Raw genomic sequence first — 25,929 nt, forward strand, 5'->3', positions numbered from 1 at the left:
AATTCTACAGTAGAACAAAGCTTTTTGTCAACTGTAGTTCTAGAATAACTTTAACACGTCATTGTTTTTTTACTATTAATTGTATTTACCAACCACCCTTTGGCCCATTTTCTTCTTGCAGCAACAAGAATATAAGCCCTAGATTTTGTTTCTGAGCTATCCTATCATTGACTGGGTTGCTATGGAAGTGCAGTGTTGGAACAACCAGCATCACTTTACCAGGAAGCAACATGAAGCTGCTGCTTAGGGAAGCCGGTTCAGAGGTGGCCCCATTCCTCCACCTCCAGTCTTCATTTTCAGGGGTCATTTAAAAAATACTCTCCAGCCCATCACAGCATGATGTCATTTTTTACTTTTCACTTCAGCTGCAAAAATATGTCAGGGCCACACTGTTCATCTTCCTCCTGAATAATTAATTTTTGAAAATCATGTTGCTCAGATTATGTATTTGGAATAGAGCTGTTCTGCTATGGGTAGTAAAGAGTAATTTGCAGCTCTAACATATATGTGGCTATCTTCCTCCTGGCCCATTTCCATAAATTAAATCATCTATGAGGATTTTAATCTTGACTGGTAATGTTATTGGTTTGATTAGACAGAAATGTACCTTTGCATTAGAAACAGAGAGGAGACAATTTTACTTAACTCTGCAAAGTAATACATGAGTGGATGACTATGATTGCTTCCATTGGTCCAGATACTCACATTTTGAGGGTACCAGTGTTCCCTCTAACAGGGCTTCCCAAATGTTGTTGCCTACAGCTCCCAGGATCCCCAAGCAAAAGCTATTGCAGCTGGTGATTCTGGGAATTGTAGTCAGCAGCATCTGGGAATCCTTGTTAGAGAGAACACTGGAGGGTAACCATCAGCCAATCCCCTAAACAGACAGCAGACTCTTAGGGATGTTGTATAAATTACGGAGAAAATTCAGCTAAAGATGAGAAGTGAAGAACATAAGAACTGCCTTGCTGGATCTGATCAAGATGTGTCTGGTCCAACATTTTGTTTCTCATAGGGTGGGATCACACATAGAGAGGAACCTACAGTTCAAGCAGCCCAGGTTGTAGCTGGAGCTTGAAACTGGAGCCTCAGATGGTCACATATCTCAGTTTCTTGGAAGTAGCTGAGTTGCGCCAGAGGTACACCCCCTACCCATGCCTCTCGGAGAGGCTCTGGATGCTATCTCAGGCTATGTTGGATTGGCAAGCTTCCCTATGTCATCTGCTTCACAGCCATTGGTCCAAATTGCAAAGAGGGCTGGCTTGCCTAGAACAAACCAAAGGTTCATGAAGAGTGTGGGTTCAGATGTCGTGCAAAGTGGAGCATCGCTAGGGATAACAAGCCAACTTCAATTCTTAGTTACATATCTAGGGGCCTTTCACAGGATCACACGGGCGGGTGCGGGTGCGAGGCAGGGTTAAGCCTACCTTCCTCACAGATGATCCAGACTGGCTTCAACTGTGCTGCATGACCCCACACACGATTGCCATGGAGGTGACCAGTGCAGTGTTCCAGAGGCCAGGAAATCCTTCAGTGCACCACGTGATGAGCACGGTGCATTGGGGGATTCCCTTGGGAGACCGGCGCTCTAGACATTAATCTCTGTGTCAGCATGGGTTGCATGCAGCCTGTGCTGACACACAATCTCAGAGCCTGGGTTAATGGTGTGCTTGCTCCGTTAACTCAGGTTAAGAGCGGGCTTCGGTGCTGGGTTGGTGCCATGGCACCCTCAGAAGCCACGTGGATCCTGGCGGTTCTGAGACAGCCAAGCCCATAGGGTGGGTTCACATGACTGCAGAGAACCAGGTAACCAAGACTGCAAATAGGTTCTATGCTGTCTGTGAACCCTCCCATAGTAAACAATCAGATGCCATTCAGAGCTCACAAACAAGGCATTGGCCTTCCCTTGCTGCTTATCCCTAGCATCTGATATTCAAAGGTATACTGCCTCTATACATGGCAGTTCTTTTGAACTACTATGATGAATAACTTTTGATAGACCTACTCCCCATGAATTTGTCTAATCCACTTTTAAGGCTACTTATGCCAATTGCCATCATTACCATACCTTGTAGCAATGAATTTAAATATTCAAGTTAGTTATATAGTGAAGAACTTCCGGGAAATCAGATTTCATAAAGAAATTGACTCAATTCCAACCTAACACGAAACTATGATTTAGCATAACATTCACAATTTTGTTCACCGCACTTGCTGTAATGACTGTACCAGCATCTGACAAGCCTGATGAGGCCCAGCCTTTCTCCCGGCCCAGGGAACAAGAGAAGTGGGTGAGGAAGCCCCTTCCTCAGCTCCAGTGTTGGGAGGAAGATTGGGAGTTGTTTGCCAAGGTGTCCAGAGCATCTTGGCCACACAAGGCAGAACGAGCAGGCCTCCCGCCTTGCTTTCTGCTCGGCCATTACTTGTTCATGGTGCCTTGGCCAAGCAGCAGCCAAATGGACCCTCCCTTGACTCCTGTTCTTGCCCAGGATCAAAAACCGTGGCTGGGAAGGGGGCGCTTGCAGAGCCTCTCCTCAGTCTCGGGGCCTGGAGCAGCAGCTGAGCAGCAGCCGAACCAGCTCTCCCTGTCCATGCGCCTCTGGTTCCGCAGCAGGAATGGGAGGTGTGGGTGGGTCACTTTGGCCCGCTGCTTGTCCAGCGCTCTGGGCAGTGGGGCCAAGCAAGCCCCACCCTCCATACATCTCCTCTTCCTGAGCAGGAATGGGAGGCATGTGACTTGCTTGGTGACAACGGCCAAGGCAAAATTGTGGAACACGGGTACTGTGCCAATAAGCCCAAAGGAGCTGTGGAGCCTCCCCTTTCCTCTGCCCTGCAGAAGCAGAGAACAAAAGCTTCCGTTTTTATTGTAAAGCAAACAGCAGTTCTGTGTTACTTACAAATTCAGTTCTCAAGCCTCTGCACAGTCATCCCTTGCCAACCGCGCGTTTCCCAATCGTGGTTTTAAGTATCCATGACTGGGGAATTGTGGCAGGTCTCGTCACAACTGCGGTATCCGAGATGTTTTGGCAATTAGGGGGTGGTTCATGATTTTTTTGGGGGGTTGGGTGATTTTGGGAGGTTCGGGGTGATTTGGGGGGGTCTCCACTCCTCTTGTCAACGATGGCTGCTTCTGGGTTTTTGGGGTTTTTTTGGTGGTTTTTAAAGTCTTTTTTTCTTTATTTTTCAGTCTTTGCCCGATCATGATTCCCCTAACCCCCTGTTTCCAATGCATTACTGTTGCTCTCCAACGGCAAATTTGCTAAGTGTGAGGTTTTCCCAGAAAGGAACCCTCGCAGTTGGTGAGGGGTGACTGTGCATGACGAGACACTGCATTTTGTTCTAAAGTGGAAGTGGAAGCTTTCAATCGGCCTCTTATGAGCAAGGGAGGGAGGAGGCCTGCAGTTAGCACTAAACATCACACTAAACCACGGTTTAAGCATCCCATCTGAGCTGGGCCAGTGTCTGTCCTCTGTGAAAAAGTTGCCCTTTGGAAACTAGTTAACCTTTTAAAGCATTTGTTAGGCTATCTGTAACATGGACCAACGCAGCATTCTCACTCAGTTTAACTTATGGGCCCTTGTTGTTGCACTGTAGAAATGGTTCTGTAAGACTAGTTGCCCACTTTTTGAGATATAACTGGAGAAAGCCAGAGAGACTCAATCTCCAGAATTGCCACTTGGCATTTCAGTTGTGTGCATGCGCAAATGCTTTTCTCTATATACGTTTCTGTCAGGATGGATGCAAAGTGGATGACTATCACAGAATGAAGCACTTATCAGTTTGCAGAGTACAGGAGAGAAGGATACTGTGAAAATTAAGTGCAAACATTCAGTGCTCAATGAAGATCGGAATAACAGTTTCATTATAACAGCTTGTTCTGAGTAGATCAGATTCCTGGGACTGAGGAAGAGCACAGGCTTTAAAAGCCAGATCATCCGTGATGTTGTAGAAGGAGATCTTTATGCCTCTGAAGGATTCAGAGAGCAAGACAACTAGCCACTGACTGCACAAGGTGTTGCCTGCACTCCTGTTTCAGTGAATGCTGAATAGAGCCAGCTTGCCTGCCTTATGCCTCCTCTGGGATGTACAGTACAGTGCTGCTAGCAGGGCTGGCTGGTCCCTGTTGCAGCCAGACGGAGCACAAATGCTCACTCACATCATGGCTGTCTCCAGAACAAGAGGGAAGGACACTCCCTTTGCCTCACTCTGAGCAGAGGCAGTCATAGTTCTGCCTCAAAAGGGTCCATCCAGGAGCAAAAAAAAATGCTTTAGGGGAGTCAGAGGCTCACTGCTTGCTGAAATGGCAAGGCTTTGGGGCTAGGATTTTTACATAAGGGTTTGGCTAAGGTTTCTTCTGTTTTTAAGCAAGGAAGCAAAATGGGAAAATGTGGTACAGGTGCTGCAAAAGGTTGCAAATAAAATATACATGGTTGCTTGCCTGCTGTAAGTGGGTAATGTTGAGGTGAGAGCACAGACAATTTGTAGAAAGAATAGAATAGGAGAAGTAGATGTATTAGCAATTGCAAAAACCTGGCAGAGAAATGTAACATGCAGTTTGGGAAGGCCTAAAGCAAAACAGCCATTGTAGTTATTCAAGCATTTACTCTCTTGTGTGGGAAAGACAAATATCTAAATACTTCCAATAGCAAGTGAGTGTTTTTTAAAAAGTAACTCATGGCCTAAGATTATGAAGTACCTTGTACTGTGGTTTGTTTGTTTGTTTAACTGTATGTATACTGGTCAATGATCGTAATAAATATTTGATTTGATTTGCGGTACCTTGTATTTGAACAGTTGCTGTGAGTCATCTCCAGACATTCCTATCTTAATGGAAGCATTAATATACCACAAATAAGTGTCATTGAAAAGCTTGCCAATCCATTCCTTCTTTCCTGTTCAAAATATATACTGATTCAAGGAATAGTTCAAATAAGGATTTAGAGTTTTTTATTTGTAGCTTGACTCAAATGAGCCAAATCCTGGCACCATGATAAGCAGATACGATTCTGCCTTAAAAGCAGTGGATTTATGCAGGGCTGGGTGACTTCTTAAAGGTGGTGGTGGCTACTGCTGCTGCTGCTAATACCATGAGTTTGTAGGGCGCTGTTCTTAAGCAGTAACAGGGCTCAGTAAAGGGATGAAAGGACTCTAATACTGAACCATATTTAATATGGCCCATCAAACTTTTCTTGACCAGATACCACACTGGATCACATACACTCAGAGCAATCTTTTTTGCCTGAGCATATATGTGACCCCAGCGCTGGGGTTAAGGGCGTGCTTGCACCCTTAACCCTGGCTGAAGGCCAGCGTAGAAAGTAGGGCTAAGCAAGACAGAGGTATCAGGATCGGCCCTGATCCCAGTGCTGCACATGAGCAGCCTAACCTGTGGTGAAGGGAGGCTTGCGATGGCCCATTTTTGGCCGCTGCTGTGGCCCCCTGTCCCTGCCTCTGATGGGTAGCATGGGCTAATTTCAGTCCCAAACAGGACTGTGCGGCTCCATTTGGGAGTGAATTAATGCCCCCCATGTCTGATGTTAGATGCAGGGTGTGTGTCTGGGGCCGCGAGGCACAGCCCCTGGGGGCAGCGGCCCGGGTTCTTTGAACCTATTTGTCCAATGGTGGCTCCACACCTGAGCCTAATCCAGGCTGGGCTGCCCTAAGCCCGGGTTAGGCTGCTCATGAGAATAGCCTTACAAACTATGGTCTTGTATAGCAGTCGCCTTTTTAACTCCTCATCTATGGTTTCTGGGAGCCTCCCTGCCGGTGAAGAGCTGCCATGCATCCAGTTACCACCAGAGTGCATGAATCTGCTTGGTCAGTTGGCCATTTGCATTGCCTTGTCAAGTGGTCTGAAGGATTGTACCACCTCTCCACAAACTTGGAGAAGCAGGGAAGGCATACAATTTTCCTTGTAGGTTGGCTGAGCAACACAGGCAACGAGGTATGAAGTAATTATATGCAACTGGTATATAGTTGGCTATCCGTGTTCACCTCGGATAGAGTGCTGATCTGTGGTAAAATTCTCCTCACAAATTGACGGCCGGATACAGATCGCCTTAGCACATTTTCATCCATATTCACATTTCCATGAGCCAATAGATGTTCCCTTCTCCTCATAATTCTAGACAGAGGATAGCAGGCATAACCGTTCGTTCTTTGGGAATGGAGCTTTAGCTCAGTGGCAGAGCACCTGCTTTGAATGTAGAGGGTCCCAGGTTCGATCCCTGGCATCTCCAGGTAGGGCTGGGAAAGACTCTTACCTGGAATCTTGGAGAGCTGCTGTCAATCAATGCAGGCAATATTGACCGAGATGGGACAGTGGCATGGCTCTTTATAAGGCAGTTTCCTATGTGTACGCTGCTGGCACTTTAGACGTCTGAACCGTCAACATGATCGTGTGATAGAGAAACTGCAGCCATCTTCTGAGCTCTAAGGGATGTTTAAGCAGCCCTGAACAGGAAATGGGTTACAGTTCACAAGAAGCACGCCCAACTCATTCCACTACAGCCAGGATCCAAGTTTGCCTACCTCACTATGGAGCCAAATGGTTCATATGAACAGCATTTCTTCTAATCCACAAAATGGGAGACTGTTTAGGAACTTTAACTTGGTATCTGGTGCACCAAAGCCATCACAGATTTCATTTTGAATTTTGAAGTCTATGCGTCAAAGCACCAGATACGTTGCTCAAACCATTACTCAGTTATGGCTTCAGTGCATCTGTCTTCCTCAGAGTGGGCAACCGAGTCACTCTTAGGGTGGTTCACACAAGTGGATTACTTCCACATGATCCCTCCAGACCATCCATGAGCACCTGGAAAAGTGTGTTGTGTTGTGTTGTGTTGTATGAACAGCCTCTACATTTTCTCAGCAATTTCTCAAAAGTGTCATTGCAGTCACAAAAATCAGAAGAACCATGCCCATGGATCATCAGTTTACACAATGCTTTCCTCCATGTGATTCCTGCATCTGAGCACAGTCAAAAGAGACCACATGTCTCTGGACTGATCCAGAGGACTGATCCAAATAGTGATTTCAGGCTCTTTGTAGGTTGCAAGAGAGCATATGGAATGCTCAGTGGAGTCCCAAGCATAGCATACGAGGGACCACGAAGGTCACTTGTTGGAGTCCCAGGTGGCAAGACCAAAGGAGCATCAAGATTGCTTGCTGGGGTTCTTGTTGGAGTCTCCAGTGTACAGCACAAGAGAGTTCAAGTCTACGATTGCCACCTGCTCAGTCAAAGCCATCCATGTCATCCTAAAAGTGGGCGCTTTAACCTACTTCTCATTACTTGGCCAGAAGAAACACAAAGGCTTTAATGCTGTGCAGAGTTAGGTATGTTTAAGCCTAATTCAATGGGCTTTGGCACATCTGACTTTCCATAGGATCAGGTTGGTGGGAAGAAAAACGTACTTCTTGGTGGTGGTTGAGGCTGCTTGCTGCAATATTCTTCCTGCTTCATCTTGATGAGAAGCTGGCTTGCATTCACAGCTGTAGAAGGAAGAGCTGTTCCTGTCTAACCAGGATCCACTTGTTGCTACTGAATGGATGAGCTCTCTGCAAATGTGGAAATTGTTTTCTATACATGAGTGCCAGCAGGGATGGCTGTTAGGTTTCTGAGTTGGTTGTATATTTGGTCTGCACATTGGAGGAAACCTTGAGACTGGGCCCTGACCAGCCCCTTATTAAAAGGGGCTCTTCTTGTTAAAAGGGACTTAGACAAATTCATGAAGGACAGTTCTATCAATGGCTACTAGTCTGAGGTTTATAGGCCGCCTCCAGCCTAAGAGGCAAGATTCCTTGGAATACCAGTTGCAGGGGAGCAACAGCAGGAGAGAGGGCATGCCTTCACCTCTTGCCTGTGGACTTCCCAGAAGCATCTGGTGGGCCACTGTGTAAAACAGGATGCTGGACTAGGTGGGCCTTGGACCTGATCCAGCAGGGCTGTTCTTTTATTACTTAATATTAATATTATTTATAAGTAAATAAATAAATAGATATTATTTTATTATTATTTTATTTTATTATAAAATTTGTTATTTTATACCAGCAGCTGAATGGAAACGTAGGCCTGTGAAAAATCACAGTATTTGATAAACTAGGCTCAGGGCCAACTTTAGGAGTGGGTAGCTTATCTGAAGGGAGGACTGAACTGAGCTTGATCACTTGCTGTTTGTTGAGTGTACTCCCTGCAGTGAGCTAGAGAGGTGGGAAATGGCAACACAGATAAACTAACCCACCAGGCAGCTTGTGTCAGGGAGCGGGGTGGTTCTGATGGCACTCCTTGCCATGTGTGCTATTCATCCTTGGGCCATCTCTGACTAGACGAGACTGACTGGTTGGGCTCTGTTCTCATGCTTGCTCTGTATGATTATAATAGTAAAATATAAGCAGCTCTTTGCACATGTGCATGTGATACTAATGCACAGGTCAGTGCTACATGCTCTGAATCCCCCCCTCCACCCCCGCTCTTTTAATTCTGTGTTCCCTTTTCTTCCAGACATTTATAGTATTGAATAGAGGGAAGGCGATCTTCCGATTCAGTGCCACTTCTGCTGTGTACCTGTTAACTCCTTTCAATCCTCTTAGAAAAATAGCTATTAAAATTTTGGTACATTCATATCCTTTTCCAGTGGTTGGTTCACAGTGAATGCAGTAATGCTGTTCAACTTTCAATGTTTTGACCATTTGCAGGCATTCTGTTCCCAGAAAGACTATGAAGCATGTGTCACCAGTTTTCTTATCTTCACACATTTCTTCTTCCTCTGTCTCCCATTTCAGCTTTTGCTCTTTGTTGGAGAGCAAAGCTCTCATACGAAATTCTGCCACCCACCCTGTTGTCTCACGTTGCTTCTTATTTTCCTTCTTACATCCTCTTTGCTTCTGTGTTTTCCTGTTTCTGTGTCCCTCACCCGCTCATGTATCTTTCACATTTTGTTTGCTTACTGCAAGCTTGGTCCCTCATTCCAGTGGTTTCCCCTCATTTCCATGTGTTCTGCAGGACCCTCAGGTTCCTCAGAAGTTTACCAAAAGTTTACTCATCTTCAGTTAAAAGATCAGTAATGATGGCCAAACTTCCCTTCGAATGCACAGAGGGATGCTGGATATGTTGTATGTCTCATTCTTAATTCCTGTCAGACGGTGGTGAGACTCATCAGACTTGGCCAGGAGTCCCTGCGAAAACTTCATGAGCACCCTAAAACATGCCCCAGGATGTTTTCCTGTGTGCGGAGTTTCCATGGTAGATGAGCTGATGTAGAAACGGTTTCAGATGGTAGAAGTTTATTTTCTTCACAGTCAGCTAGTACTTTGCATTAAGTATCTGATGTTTCACATGTTTTTACTTATATGGCTACTAAGAAAAAACTCAAGTTACAGCTCCAGTAAGACTTCTGACACTGAAATCCTTTTTTACAATTATGCATTTTCGGTTTAGAATCATTCTATCAAGCGGGGCAGGGGGAGGGGGTCCTGCTGCTTCTGCTGCTCTCATGCAATTAGTCTTGTAACAGGAGCACTCTTCTGAATTTGAATCCTTGGGTGACCTAGAAGCATTATGACTGCCAGGCAGAGAAAGTGATTTATAGGATGGGATGCATTCTGCATTCATCAGTTGAACTTGACTGGGATGCTTGTATATACTGCTACCCTCAAACCATTGCATCTACACTCGGAACAGGCCAAGTCAAGTCACGTTTATTGCATGTAACCGTAGGCCATTAGAATTAAACACTTGCCCACATGTAAGAAAGAGGTAAGAATTATCCGCTTCAATTCACATTGAGGTCGTTCACATGACCTCACACCACAGATCACAGAGGTCTGCGGGGAAGACAGGAGCTCGCCTGCCTTCCCCGGCAGATAAGAGGCGGCATCTTTGCCTCTGCCAGGCTGCGCGCCCACATGAGTGGCAGTGCAGTGAAGGCAAAAGCCGAGAGTGGGAGAACTTCCCCCTCCCACATTCCAGAGTGCCTCGCGCCATGAGCACTGTGCAGACACTTCTTCCCCACTCCCCGGTTCACTGCTGGAAATGGTGCTGGGCCGGGGGAAGCCATTTCACCTGGCAGTGACTGTGCTCATGATTGCCTGCCAAGGTTAAACGAACCACAGTTTTGTTTAATTTTGGCTAAACAGCAGGTTAAAAAGTCAGGCTAGCGGGGGTGGCAGTGCTGGGATCAGGAGTGATCTTGGTGCTCCATACAATCAGCCGAACCCTAGAGCTATTCATGTGAATAGCCTCATTGACTAACTACCATGGAAAAACTGGAATGTAGTTTATTACCTGCCCCATCACTATCTCTCTCTGTGTGTATAAATATATATGCACATACATACATACATACTCACATGCAGTTCCCATCTTAAATAGTTTCTCGTATGCTTTTTTCTTGTATAGAAACTAATACTTCTCAAAACTTGCGTGTGGATACCATGATTTGCTGTAGTTCTGAGAGGCAAGGTGGGTTCATACATAGCATGGAACCTGAGGTTTCCCCAGCCTGAGATAGAAGGGAATCTGAAGTTGGCACTACAGACAATCACAGATCTTGGTTTGTTGGAAGTATCCAAGTTGAACCAGAGGTAGGTCCCCTGGCTGGGCCTCCCAGCAAGGCCCTGGATGCTTTCCCAACTTGCCTTGCACTCGCAGCCATTGGTTCCAATAGCAAAGGAAATAGGCTCACTTGGAACTAACCAGAGGTTCATGAAGAGTGTGCATTCAGACATAACACACACCTCAATGGGAGCTGAACTTGGTTTGGCAAGCCAACTCCAAAACTTGGTTACATATCTCAGTTTGAGGCCTCAAGTGAACCTCAGGTTCCTGTCTTGGCTTGGGTTAAGACAGTCACAGACAAGTTGGTTACTGACTTTGCAAGCTGGTTCTGCATTATGTGTGAACCTATCCTTACTGTAATATAGTGGCTAAGAGGCTGAGCTTGAAATCGGGATTTCCCAGGTTTGAATCTTATCTATGCTCTGAACAATCTAGGTGCCCTTAGGCAAGCTTCTCCCTCTCAGCCTCTGTTCCCTGCCTGGAATATTGGGATAACAGTGCTACATGACAGGATTTACACCAGATAGGTGAAATGCTTTGCACCCTCAAGAAGTACTATACAAGTAAAAAGGAAAGGTTATGCCATCAAGTTGGTGTCGACTCCTGGCGACCACAGAGCTGTGTGGTTTTCTTGGTAGAATATAGGAGGGGTTTGCCATTGCCATCTCCCACGCAGTATGAGATTATGCCTTTCAGCACCTTCTTATATTGCTGCTGCTCGATATAGGAGTTCCCCATATTCTGGGAAACACACCAGCGGGGATTTGAACCAACAGCCTCCTGCTCTCTAAGCAGGTTACTTCCCCGCTGCACCATTAGGTGGCTGTTTGCTATATAAGTACTACACATTATTATTCCAAACTGGTAACATTTTAACTGGTAGCTCACTGAATTGAGTACTGCAGCTCAAAGCAGAAGAGCTCTTTAATTAATGTTTTTCTAGCCCCGCCTCATGAAGCTCAAGTGTGTGCTCAGTATATCAACATAGACTTTAAAAAATGTGAAATAAGTTTGAACACAAATTTGCGGTTAGAGAAACATAGGCCCTGGTGGTGTGGTGTGATGGCTGAAGCTTTAGATGTGAGAAACTCTGGTTCAGCTATGAAGCTCATGGACACTCTCAGTTGAACTACCTCACAGGGTGGTTGTGAGGTTCAAAAGCCACTCTAAGCGCTTTGGAGGAAGAATGAGATAAAAATATAATAAATATATGAGTTTATTTTTTTTAAGACATCATGCAACAGGGCAAACAAGTTAACAGTAAATATTCATAATAGGAAGTGTTAGCCTACCAGGTAAATTTCCCTTCGAACAAAATGAATGAAATATCTATGTTTGCTTCTTACACAAGTGATGAATTCATACTTTTAGCCTGCTCTCCTTAAGGAAAGTAAGCTTATGAGATCATCCAGCAGTGTGTGTGTTTGGGTGATTGTGTCCTCCCACATCGACTTCAAAATGCCTAAACCAATATGAATGAAATTGGGTACAGTTGTAGGGACATATAGGGACATCTCAACGGCGTCGTTTGTGATGATGTCATCCACCCCAATTCAAGATGGCGGATGTGTAAACATTCGAGGCGTAAGTGGGCTAACTTGTGAATCGCCTAACCGATTTGAACCAAATTTGCTACAGCTGTAGGGATACATAGGGGCACCTCAATGGCATAGTTTGTGATGTTGTCATCTACCCCAATTCAAGATGGTGGACGTCAACATATGAGGCGCAAGAGGGCTAACTTGTGAACTTAAAAATATATATTTTTTAAAGTTTAATCCCGTTGAAGGGATAGTGAAAGGAAAGTAGATAGATTAGTTCTTACCAGAAGTAATTGTTATTGTTTTTAGTCACCTATAAACAATAGGCTCCACAGCAGCATTCCTTTCTTTTTTGGCTATATTCTCAATGTTGTGGATGAGTATGGATATATTTGTGAAGAAAATGGAGAAGGCTAGGAAAGAGAGGAATAACAGCATCCCCCGAGGAACAAATTCCAGGACTTTCCATTGAGAATTGAAAGGGGTTGCCTTTATTTATTTATACATTATTTATTTATACAGGAGAACCTCGTAATTCACAGAACCGCTATTCGCAATTCCACATATCCACAGGTGTCTACTAGACATCCGTTTCCATTATGCACAGATACTAATGGGTTAAAACTCACATATCCACCGTTCCTGGAGGGCCAGAAGTAACATTGGAGGTCACTTCTGGCCACCATTTTGTCTTGAGGAGAGAGGAGGCTACAGGAGGAGGCCTCACAATCTAAAAGTGACACAAAGGAAACAACAAGGGGAGGTGAGCAGATGCTAAGAGAGACTGGGAAAAGATGTGTGATTTTTCATGTACACTTACTTACGACCACACAATACTTCAGGTCCTTGAACTCAGGTTTCTTAGGAGAAGCAGCAAATACATCCTTAATCTTAAGAAACGAACCACCTGTCAAAATCTTTAGACCAGAAAATGATCTGAAGGCACCCCATCACGTATCTCCAGCTGCAAAGTTAAAGAAGTCTGGGTCCGTTCTGGGAACAACTTGTATGCTGCTCTGAGCCCCTAGAGAAAGGAGGACTTGCAAATGTAATAAATAAAAAGTCTAAATATATATATGGACCTAAAATAAAATGGCTCGAAACATATCTTAGTTTATGGTGCCATCGTGTGGTCATTTACTGCCTATCATACCTAGGTAACTAAAGGTATTTTTGTGGGGGGGATGTACCTTTAAGTTATATACTTGTTGAATGTGGGAGGAGAGTGTTTCTGTTGAGATGGTGAGGAGAACAAGTTTTGCTCATTGTCAGTAGCTACATGAATCCAGAGCCACTCTCCTGTGTTCAGCCTTGATAGCATCTTCCACACTGACAGGTTCTCCCTGCTTCCCAGGTTTTCCACTGCACAGCTTGCCTAAGCCTCTTGTAATAGTCTGTTGACAGCAACAGAGCTGTGCTGAAGCCAGCCAGCCTGTCTCCCCAAAGAGAGAGAGTTGGCAAAATATTTGGAATTTTACTGCATTTTGAAATTATTATACAACCCACCCTGCATTTGCATAAATGAAATGTTTTATCTACATTTGAATCCAATTACCAATTGGCATCATAAGCCAGGGTTATTATAATTCAGAGTTTTAGTTTAAAATTGTAGCTTTGAGTGATCTCTTGCAAAGCTCGTGTTTGGCCTCATAGAGGTTGGTGTTGCTTCAGCTGAGCTACTGCCATTTCCCTTTAATGCCTGATATTTGAAGCATCATATTTAACTGCTATTTATTTATTATTATTCATTTATTCTATTTTTATACCACCCTTCCAAGCTGGCTCAAGGCACTTTACAATTAAAAACAGAAATCATTAAAAACAATTAAAACAATAATACAAATATAAACACCAATTTAAAAGCATCTTAAAAAACAATTAAACTATCAAAACAATTAAAACCCTGAAAACCAGGTTAACATTAAAACAATTAAAACTGATTAAAAACCCTGAGAGCCCAGGCCAAACAGATGGGTTTTAAGGGCTCTCTTGAAGATCAGTAAAGAATTAAGATTATGAATTTCTGCTGGGAGTGCATTCCACAGCCCAGGGGCAGCTACAGTGAAGGCCTGCCTCTGAGTCACCACCAAACAAACCGGTGGTAACTGCTAGTTGCTTGCCAATTTGCAAAGCATGCTAAATGTGCTTAGCACTGGTCATTGCTGTTCATGTTTTTGTCAGCTTATATTTTCATCTTAATATAGTCATGACCCATCCATATCTCAAACCACTTTTTAAAACTTCTAATCTTTTTGTATGTCTTTTAAAAATAAATTTTATTTTTTAATATTTCAGAAAGTTTATTTGACTATATCACTCTTAACTCTGGAGCACCAATTAAGAAAGTTCTGAGATGTTCTCCTAGCATCAGCAAAACAAAGAAAAGATTAATGATACTAGGAATCAGCCAGACTGCATGGCTGATGTGATTATTCTTATCAAGTTCTCAAGTGTATGTTCCTTAACTATAACCTACATTGTTCAGCATGCTTATTATGTGCACTATTTTGACCAACTGTGTATTTATGACCATGAGCAACCCTCCGGAATGGACAAAGAATGTAGAGTAAGTCAAATTTAATTACCTTTCAATGTACTAATGAATATTTAGTGCATGTCTACTGGGGATGTGCCCAAACCGGTTAGGTGGTCCTTTTCTGGACCGCCAAACTGGTTCGAAGGTGGATTTGGCTGGTTTTGCTGGGGGGGGGGGCTTATCTTTAAGCGACCAGGAGTGTGCTCTTACCCCACCCCACCTCCACCACATTCCCCCCACCAGCACTCTCACCAAAATCACTGGCATGGGGCACTTCCAGTTTGACGCTGACTGGGGCAGCAAGGAGGTATTCTGCTGCCCTGCACCAGCGATTTGGTGGGAGCTCTGGCAGGGGAAATGTGGTGGTAGGGGAGTAAGAGCACCTTCCCAGTCCCTGAAAGGTATCTCCCCCCCCGCCACCGAACCATCTGTCAGATGGTTCGTGCACATCCCTAATGTCTATATCAAGCCTCAACAAATTTTCTTTGGCTTTAATCAGACCACCTTCTGCTCTGTGGGGAATGGACTCACTGCTTGTCCTCAGCAACACCCTCCTCTCCATGCATGGGGGGCAGCTCCCCACCTTGTATGCTCACTCATTTTCCTGGCCACATCTGCCTGACTCAGGCGGATGAAGAACATACGTGTCCAGGAGGAGGAGTGAGCAAGCAAAGGAGGAGCATGATGCTCCCTCCTCCTCCTGGTCACATCGGTCCATCACCTGACTGAGTCAGATGGACATGAGCAGGAAGGAGCAACCCTCCACCCCTTGCTTCCTCATTCTTCCAGGTAATGTCTATCCATTGCCTGGCTCAGGCACTACACTTAAATTTCTAGGCATCATGACAAGTTGGCTCCAGGAAATTGCCCAGCCCTGGTCTATACAATTATCCCAGTGGCATAAACTGGTGGTGGGTGACCTTTGACACTGGCTGGCATAACTAGAGTCTTTTACTCATTATGCAGAGGCAAACCTGGATGATTACATTTGCTTGGATCACAAGAGATCCTCCGCCCGCACAATGATTTGTTCACACCTCACACATTTAAGTGTACACTTAAAATATCTTAAGTTACTTCAAACAACATAGACTGCATTCACACAATCACAACGATCGTGGTTAAAGAGTTAACCAGGATCGCTGAGCCCTGTGGAGCTGATTGTGAGAACCCAGAACATCCAGGCAATCCTGGTCAAACTGCTGTGGTTAACCTGCCACAGGACAGACAGGATTAATAAACAGGATAGATAATCAACATCTGATCGTGGTTATCTGTCTTTATTAAATGTGGTTTAACCACAGTGGTTTGATCAGGATTGCTCGGAAATTCTGGGTTCTCACAATCAGCTTCACAATGTTCAGTGATCCTTGTTAACTCTTTAACCAGGATTGCCATGACTGTATGAATGCAACCATAATGTGTTAATGAGACTGACATCAGTTCCAAACTACTATTCCCTATTCTTCTATATTATACATATTCAAGGACTGTTCTCATTAGTGTCTGAGTTGCTCTGTGGATATTTAGAGTGGAATTAGAGGGATCAGAGTTACAGCCTCGGTCTTGGATTCTTCCCCCTGACCGTTGCCCAATTGAAGGGGAATTTGGAATGCAAAATGATGCTAAATTCTATGATAGTATTCACTAAAATGGTGGCTTTAGATGTCACTTGGATGTATGAATGAGAGTCAGTCTTGGTGAATGAGAGCCAGTCTTCACATGGTGCTTCTCACATGAGAGCAGCCTAGCCCTGCTTGTTAATAATTCTGAAGACACCCCCACTCACAGGCCGAGGAAGCTGAAGGTGGCTGCAGTCAAGCATGCAGGGGGGAAAGAGCAACTACCTGGCCTTTGTTGCCCACTATTTTCTCTCTTATTAGTGCCTTACTTTCCCCAAGTGCTGGGAAGGAGAGGAGTGGAGAAGAAATTTAAATGCCAAGAGGACAGCTAAGCCATGGACAATGGAGAGCCAGTGGCCTCTCCTCCTTTCCTGCAAGTTTGACTTCAGGACCCTCCAGCTTTCTCTGCCTGTCAGGATAGCCTTCAGAATTCTCAAATGGTGAATTTATAATATAGAGGTCACTCACACAATCAAAAAGATTTTCCTCTTACCTTGCTTCCACACAACCGAAAATTGGGAGCACACCCAGCTCCCAAACCTGGGTAGAACCGTTTTTCAATTGTGTTAATGATCTCATAGACTGGCCTTATTGCACATCTGGTTTCACATCCAGAAAGCATCTTGTGCCTCTCCTCGTGGAAAATCTTTTTTGCTATTTTATTTTAGAGTCCAGAAATGTTTTTTCTTAATTATCAATCTGCCATTGGCAATGCTGTGGAAAAATCATTAATACTTCTTTCTGTTTATTGTCACACTGATATTTTCCTCAGATACACATTCACTGGAATTTATACCTTTGAATCACTAATAAAAATTCTTGCAAGGGGCTTCTGTTTAGAAGGTTTCACTTTCCTTCGAGACCCATGGAACTGGCTAGACTTCACTGTCATTACGTTTGCGTAAGTATTTTGTTACAATATTTCCTGGGGTTTGTTAGCCATTAGTAACTAAAAATGGAAATTTCATTTGACAGAGAGAACCTTTGGAGGAAGGCTTTCCTGTTGTGATCTATTCCCTTTTTATTTTAATTTTTTTAATATCCCAGAATAAGCCTCAGCTGCAGAACCCAGACTGTTGCATCTCTTCCAGTAGTACTGCAACTAACTCTGGCTTATACTCTTAAAATAAGCTAGTTTCATATTTTGTCTTCTTTCTGTTCACCAGAATGGAAGCCACCTATCACATTTCCAAATCCATTTTTAAAAAAATATTATAACAATAAAATAAAGTAATATGATTTGCTTAGGTGACATTTAAATTTAATTTGAAGGTCAGGAAAGCACATTCATGTATGTATGCAAGGCAAGTGCAGCAAAAGGGGATGAGGTCTTGATATAAGCCCCAGATAAATAGCATAAAGTCTGCCTCAATTCTGAATAACTGTGATTTAATTCTACAGGTATGTAACAGAATTTGTAAACCTAGGCAATGTTTCAGCTCTTCGAACTTTCAGAGTATTGAGAGCTTTGAAAACTATTTCTGTAATCCCAGGTAAGAAGTGAGCAATATGATGTAGTGCCAGGCCCCTTGTACCTCCAACTGTTTCTTGTGTGCTGTCATTGTGTTTGTGTGTGAACTCCCCTATTACAGATATGTGACAGAGTTTGTGGACCTGGGCAATGTCTCAGCGTTGAGAACATTCAGAGTTCTCCGGGCATTGAAAACAATATCAGTCATTCCAGGTGAGAACTAGGCTAAACACGGAGGCTGATGTTTCAAAACTCCATTGAAGATGAAATCACATTTTTAAGCATAAGTCTTGTTGCTTGCTGCACAGGTGTGAGTGGCGGAAAAAGCAGGAATCAAAAACCTTTTGTTTTCTGTGAAATGTGATTCTTTGCTTTTTAAATAGTTCAGCTTGGTTTTTGATTTTCAAATCAGCCTTTGAGTTTAACAAATTCTTGCATGAGACATTTGCAGTAAGTGGCTATATGATTTGCATCTTATGACATCAAGCTTTTCACTTTTAAATTAAAGGTCAATATATTAAGGCTTTCATATTGATGCAAATTTTACCATTTGTTGCAGGCACTTGAGACTGAATCTTGTAATCTGTAAAAAAAAAAAAAAATAATTTATGCAAAAAGAAATGCAAATATGAAAGATAGCATGGGCTATGCATGGAGATTTTCTAAAAGATGTCCTTCTTCTCCAAACCATCATCTACTTTATTCAGAAACACTGAACGCAGTACCATGAAAATATCTAAAACAATATGTACCATTGTTGTTTCATTAAGAATACTTTAAAGACTTACTTCACAATAATGGTTTGGGCAAGAGACACCAGGAAAAAAAAGCAAGATATTTTACTACATAGGGCTGATATATAGCATGGATAGCAGGTGAAATGTTTCTCTGCGTATATACATATATACATATATGTGTATTTTTATTTCCATACACAGTTTTAAATTGGCATATATCTAACAGCTTCTCATTCATGTTCACAGGCAATCAGGCTTTTCATGAAACCATCCTTTGTCATAGCATAAGAACCATTTCCTTGTCATTCTGCATGAAATTTTACTTAATCCAAGCATATTCACATAACATCCTGTACATTTAGTGTATGACTAAAATCATGTATCATGTATCATGCATTTCCCTGTCTCTTTACAGGCCTGAAGACTATTGTGGGAGCCCTAATTCAGTCCGTGAAGAAGCTTTCAGATGTAATGATCCTGACGGTGTTTTGTCTGAGCGTATTTGCACTAATAGGGTTGCAGCTGTTCATGGGCAACTTGAGACATAAATGTCTGATCTGGCCACCAGACAATTCTACTTTTGAAATAAACATTACTTCCTACTTCAATAGCACAATGGGGGAAAATGGTACATTTGTTAATAAGACTGTGACTACATTTAACTGGGATGACTACGTCAGTGATGACAGTAAGGATTAATGATATTTTATCTGTTTCTAAAACATTCTCTTTTCAGTTGGGGCCAGGCAGTCACAGGAGAAGGAGCTCTTTCCTCCCTCCCTCCCTCCCCGGTACAGAGCGGGTCTAGCGACTGGTCGCCTGAAGGGGCCGAGTAGGAATTTTTTGCTCCCAACACATTGGCCACTGTTGGGGGTTTTTTCGCCTACTCCGTTCTGTGTTCTGGGTGCGTAGTTAGAGTTAGGTTGGCCACAATGGCAGTAACAGTGCGGGCGGGGTGGTAATTTGAGGGTTAGAATATCGGTGAGCACCCTTGGATATGTAAAAGGGTGATTGGTTAATTGCTCCTTTGTGGCCTGTGCGGCACGGGGAAAATGATTGCCATGAAACCTGCTTCAGGACTTCTCCAACCTTTGGGCTGCACGGTCCGGGGTGGACGAATGCCTAGAAGTATCCAGGTCCTCTCTTACAGAAGGGGGGGTTGGCTTTGAAGGAACTGAGTGGGGCGTACCTGCCCATTCCCGAGCCAGGGTGTGTCGCCCAGTAGGGTGATGCGTGGGACTTCAGAGTTCTGACCTGCTTCTATTGGCCCGCACTGTTCTCTAAGGGTGATTAATCACCTGGTGTTCCAGTCTGCCATGCCTGTGTAATAGTTAATAAAGTTGTGGCCCTTTTCATCCATATTAAGTCTGCGTGACTTCTTGAGCTGGGGTCTGGGGACAATGTTTAATTCTTGTTTTAAAATGTTTTTAAATTGTTATTGTTTTTAATTTGTTTTAGCTTTTCATTGTTTTACAACTTTGTTCTAATTGTAAACCGCCCTGAGCCATTTTTGGAAGGGCGGGGGGTGTGTGTGTGTGTGTGTGTGTGTGTGTGTGTGTGTGTATTCATTCTGGAAGGGCGGTGTGTGTATGTGTGTGTATATACACACACACACACACACACACACACACACACACACCGCCCTTCCAAAAATGGCTCAGGGCGGTTTACAATTAGAACAAAGTTGTAAAACAATGAAAAGCTAAAACAAATTAAAAACAATAACAATTTAAAAACATTTTAAAACAAGAATTAAACATTGTCCCCAGACCCCAGCTATATCTATCTATCTATCTATCTATCTATCTATCTATCTATCTATCTATCTATTAATTAATTGCTGATTTTGTTGACAAGTGGGCAGTGTGTATCAAAATTATGCAATGTAGCCTAGACTTCAGTCCTCAAACTTCACAGTCTTGAATGAGTACAATTTACTATAGGCTGGTTAGCCATAAAATTATGCCTCTTGAAATATTATCATCGGGGCTAGTCTGCAATGAATGCTTTGATGATGATGTGCTACAGAGTCAATTTATGAGAGTGACCATTCAAATGCAAGTGAAACCAATCAAGAAGGATCCATTCCAAGTTTATAGACCAGCGCAAACCATAATTGCACATGATGTAACAACCTTGCTGAAGCTAAACAGGTCTAGATCTGGTCAGTGCTTAGATGAGAGGCTGCTTTGCAACCCCATGTACACTATCTATATTCAAGGTGGAATATTAGTGAAACACACTTTTAAAGATTCTATTTTTGCATTAAGATAGAGTTTACAATATAGCAGGAGTTAGTAACTTCCAAATCCCACTGAAATTAATAAGACTTCAAATTACTTGTATCCCATTCTATTGCTTTCAGTGGAACATGCAGTGCAATCCTGTGTATTTGCATGCAGATCAGTTCCACTGTATTCAATGGGCTTCTTTGCAGATAAATGTGAGCTTTGATGCTCTGACCACAGTTGGGAATCCTTGTGTGATTTAGTACTTTGAGAAGTATTAATGCTTGTACAGTTCTTTGCTAATTTGTAAAATGTCAGAGTCAATGATTTTTATTTTGGCCAACTACACTGATGACTAAGATCTTGTGCTACATCTGTTTTGCTGCTGCACAATTATCTTCCAGTTTGGGAGAACCCTTAGACATGCATTCTTTTTACTCTATGTTGTATAAACAGTTGGAAAACCTATATGAATTTGGGATAACTTATTATGGTTATAACTTGCATCCTATATTATAATTATTATTATTTATAGGTACATACTAAGTTCCCTAAGTTATATAACAAAATGAATATGATGATTCCCTATCCCCAAAGGGTTCACATTCAAAAAAGAAACACAAGACAAATCCTAGCAGCAGCCACTGTAGGATGCTATTCTGGACTAATTAGGCACAGTTGTGCTTCGTCTGCTAATGATAAAAAAGCCATTACTTTAAAAGTGCCTCTTTGCCCAGTTAGTGGGGATTATATCTATTAATATTTAGGATTCCTTGAGTTTACCTAGTGACAAATTCCAGAGGTGTAGCGTGTTTAGCAAAAACCGCAAAGACTCTTTTGGACACCTTGAAGAGTAACCAAAATATTGCAGCCTAAACTTTCATGGACCTGAACTTCATCTGACAAAATGTGCTCTAGCCTATGAAAGCTTATGCCGTAATAGATCTGTTAGTCCTCAGGTTGATACAAGATGGTGTTGTTCTTCAAACAGTTATTTTCAATGCAGTTAAATGTTGTCCATTTTTATTTCCAAACAGATCACTTTTATTTCTTAGAAGGACAAAATGATGCTTTGCTGTGTGGCAACAGCTCAGATGCAGGGTGAGAAAATGGACCATTACATTTTATTTTACTTTATGTAGAAGAAATCTGCTGTCTGAATGTCAATATCTATTTTTGTGGGATAAACTTACTACATAGTGCTAGGTAGGTGGGGTAAATTAAGCATGTGCTAAGTATGAACAGGTACTGGGCAACATGTGCTATGGTAATATCTATCCATTCTCTCAATCTTACCATTTTTCTTTTTCAAACTTGGGAAGCATTCTCAAGACTAATGGGACGTGTTTTGCTTTGCTTTGCTTTGCTTTGTTCTTTGCTTTTGGTTTCTTGGCCTTAAACAAATACATTATAAGTCTGTCAGGTAGCATTTTATAGTAGTCTTTAATAGACTTGATTTTAAAAACCCTCATTTTTCCTTGTTAATGTTGGGGTGGGTGGGGAAACTTTGATCCTGTAAACCTTTCTTTAATTGTTTCAAAGAGTTAAATAACAACTGAAAAACTCAGTAGACTATACGCAGTAGATTGTACACTCAGGCATCACTGTGTAATAAAACATAGATTGATTAGGGCAACCTTTTAAAATTGGCATATGTTCTTCTTTTTCCAGTCAATGTCCAGAAGGATATATGTGCGTAAAAGCTGGTAGAAACCCCAACTATGGCTATACAAGTTTTGATACCTTCAGCTGGGCCTTCTTGTCACTCTTTCGGCTGATGACTCAGGATTTCTGGGAAAATCTTTACCAACTGGTGAGGGTCTTTCAAACCAAGGATTATCAGCAGTAATCTTAATGTTGATTGTACAGAACACTGTTTCATATCTTAACAGGTATTTGCACATGTTCCAAAGGTAGGTGGGGTGCATTACCTGCATGTCACAGACAGAACAATTGACTCTAAGAAGCATAAAGTTACTTGTTCAAGGCAATGCACAAATAAAAAAAATCATTTAATTTATTTAGTGTTGATAACATAGAGCATGTGTGCTCTAGTTGCAACATCTGCACGAGTTCGTAGAATTCTTGGACATGAACAGGTGTGTCCCTGGGCCTGGCTATGGTACAGGCTTGCCTTTTGCATGGAAACATATGTATCTGCTTCATATCAGGTCTGATCCATCTAACCCACGATTCTCTGACTGGAAAAGTTCTCCAAGGCCTCAAGCAAGGGTCTTTCTGAACCCTGCTAACTTAAAAAAACCTATTACCTGGAAGTATCCAAATTGAACCTGGAACCATTTGCATGCCAAGCAAGTGCTCTGTCACTGAGCTACAGGTCTTCCCCTGACCATAGGGTAGCTTTCCATGGGACTCTATAGACCAGTGTTTCTCAATGTTTTTGGAGTCATGGACCAGTACATTATTCATGTGCAGATTCCTGGACCAGCAGTTAGTAAGGGGGTCGCCCCCCTCACTCCCAACCACCACCACCACCCAGGACCCCCCCCCCAAAAAAAACCCCACCCAGTTCCAGGCAGCTCTCCGGAGCTCATTTCCAGGCAGCCCTCGCTGTTGGATAATTTTCATTTCAAGGAAGTGAAGTGAACGTTATCCAGCAGCGAGGGCTGTCTGGTAATGAGCTCCGGAGAGCTCCCAGAGGTCCCCGCCGGCCCAAAATTGCTTTTTTGGGGGGTGGCTTTTATTAGTGATGCCTCACGGACCGGTACCCAGCGCCTTGCAGACCAGCACCGGTCCACAGACCGGTGGTTGAGAAACACTGCTATATACTAGAGGCATAACACCCTAAGACACTGGGTGTTGCATATGTACAGTGGCCCATGCTACAATGGCACTGTCTCATACATTATTCTTGGCTTTGGTGTACCTTCCAAAAAAGGTTGGACCTCACTAGTCTAGTAGGTTCTACAGAGGACTGTTGTAGCAAGCTCCCTAGCAAGAGTACTAATGGATAATAGGATAGGCTGGATGAAGCAGAAGGAAGAGGATAGGGCTTTAAAAAGAAGGGATGAGAACAGGTGATAGGGGAGTTAAATTACAGGTGGAGATGACATAGAGGGAAAGTTAGCTGCTATTCCATACTGTAGCTCTCTCCACAAAGTCAGGGGATTCTAAGTGATGCTGATAGTTTTAGGGTGAGACCAGCACTCTTCTACTACTACTGCTACCGCGACTGCTACTACTATACAACTTTTCAACAACACTCTTGCTTGTCAGATTTTTACAACAACAACAAATATTTATATACTGCTTTTCAACAAACGTTTCCAAAACAATTTACATAGAGAAATAAATAAATAAGATGGAGTTAATTCTGTCAGTCAACAGGTGAACACGTGACTCAAATATATTACAAAATATCCCACTACAAGTCAGCCATAATGTTGCGCACTACAGAAACAAATGTATTTCTGTTTGTACTTGGGCCACTAACGAGCTGCTGTGACTTTTCCAAACCAATCAGCGTTACTTATGACTGTTTAGGATTTGGGCTTCCTATTTTGGAAGCTGCAAGAGCTATTTACATTTGAGAGAAAAGAAATACTTACGTGTTAGAGATGGATGAGAGGTGAGTTCTAGATGTGCTAGTACAAGAGCTGTCACACACACACACACACACACGCCAATCATAAAAAAGAATGCAATTATAGTTAACAGCAGCCTCTTATATACAACATAGATTGACTTATGGACTTGTACGTACCATTCAGACGTTGTATGTGTAACCAGCATATTACAGCACATCCATAACCGTGTGTGTGTGTGTGTGTGTGTGTGTGTGTGTGTGTGTGTGTGTGTGTGTACCCATCGCTAATCCCATGTGTGGCAGCTCTCACGAGAGTTTGCAAGCAAGCTGCTGGCAGGGGAAGAGGAAAGTGGTGTCTCTGGAGGCGAGGCGGGAAACAAAGCGGCAGTGTGGGGGACAAAATGGGGTGGGGGTGGGGCAGAAACAGCAGGGGCAGGTGGGGGAAAGTGGCAGTGGGGGTGGGTTGGTGGGGGACAAAATGGTGGCGGGCAGGCAAGAAAATGACAGAGGGGGAGAACACGGCTGCGGCGGGTGAGCTGAAAAAGAAATCAGCCGCGGTCGGTGGGGGAAACTAGAGGCACAGATGCTCTGGTCCTGGCCCAGCTAGTATAGAATAAAATACTGGCTGACATGCAGTCTAATGCTGTATTTGCCCTAGTGCAAGGATGTTGCACTAGCCAGTTCCACTACATCGGGAGCTTGTGTTCCAGACTAGTGTTGCACTGGTGCAATGAAGGGCCATTGCACAACCTCTGGTGTACATCCTAGGGTGAAATCTCTTCCTCAGTCCACGTATGTTACAAGGAATGATGCAAAGCTATCTACTATCCATGTTGCACAAGAACAATGTTTGTGCAAGCAGACCAAGAGTGCAAGAGATTGAACAACTTTGAGCATCCCCTCAGGTATGTGACCTTCTTGCATGGGTGCACTAGGCAGCATTAGTCTGGATGTCAGCCAGTAATACTAATGAGAACATAGCCTAAGTTCCTCTATGTAGCACATCAATACCCTTTAAGAAGAAAGACATTGTGTAGGAATGTCATGGAACTGTTTCTTTTTTTAATTATTAAATAGACCCTTCGAGCGGCTGGCAAAACGTACATGATCTTTTTTGTCCTGGTGATTTTCCTGGGCTCTTTCTACCTGATCAACTTGATCTTGGCTGTTGTTGCCATGGCCTACGAGGAACAGAATCAAGCCACCATGGAAGAAGCAGAGCAGAAAGAGGCGGAGTTTCAGCAGATGCTGGAACAGCTAAAAAAACAACAAGAAGAAGCTCAGGTAACTTTCTGGTGACATACAGTTTCTTACATTTGTCTTCTAATCATATAGGATGGCACATAAGAAGTGTTGTGCCATATCAAATGAGGGTGCTTTCAAGTGGCTAACATCAGCTACCCATGAGCCTGAAAAATTGCAATGTGGCTGTTGGGTGGTGGGAACATACCCAAACACAAGGCACAGAGAACCATTAGAGGAGGGAGAAATTGTAAGTCATAGGCTGTACTGGGTCAAGGCTTCTGTCCTCTTCATCAGTCAGAAGCATAAATGACCTCCCCCAGAAAACTGTTGTTAGGAATAATCAGATATGAATATGTTTTCTATACCATTCTAAAACAGAAATCTAATTTGGAGTTATTTATCTTTGCCCACACAGCTCTTTAGTTGAAAGAGGCAGACTGCAAG

The 25,929-nt window shown here is 43.1% G+C and overlaps 1 protein-coding gene across 2 annotated transcripts in view; it reads left to right on the forward strand.

Annotated features, from left to right (window-relative positions):
• The window catches only part of LOC128330810 (sodium channel protein type 2 subunit alpha), a 161,478-nt gene that overhangs the window by 61,233 nt on the left and 74,316 nt on the right, over positions 1–25,929 (forward strand). The window contains exons 3-10 of one of the 2 annotated variants that reach the window (XM_053264186.1): positions 8,504–8,621; positions 14,575–14,665; positions 17,030–17,158; positions 17,659–17,750; positions 18,881–19,153; positions 21,731–21,794; positions 22,365–22,506; positions 25,318–25,524. In XM_053264186.1, coding sequence (XP_053120161.1) covers positions 8,504–8,621; positions 14,575–14,665; positions 17,030–17,158; positions 17,659–17,750; positions 18,881–19,153; positions 21,731–21,794; positions 22,365–22,506; positions 25,318–25,524 — 1,116 coding nt within the window. Of the gene's footprint in view, positions 1–8,503; positions 8,622–14,574; positions 14,666–17,029; positions 17,159–17,658; positions 17,751–17,849; positions 17,942–18,880; positions 19,154–21,730; positions 21,795–22,364; positions 22,507–25,317; positions 25,525–25,929 lie in introns of both variants that reach the window. The other variant, XM_053264180.1, reaches the window with a different exon arrangement.

This window comes from Hemicordylus capensis, chromosome 1, assembly GCF_027244095.1.
Source record: "Hemicordylus capensis ecotype Gifberg chromosome 1, rHemCap1.1.pri, whole genome shotgun sequence".
Lineage (NCBI taxonomy): Eukaryota > Metazoa > Chordata > Lepidosauria > Squamata > Cordylidae > Hemicordylus > Hemicordylus capensis.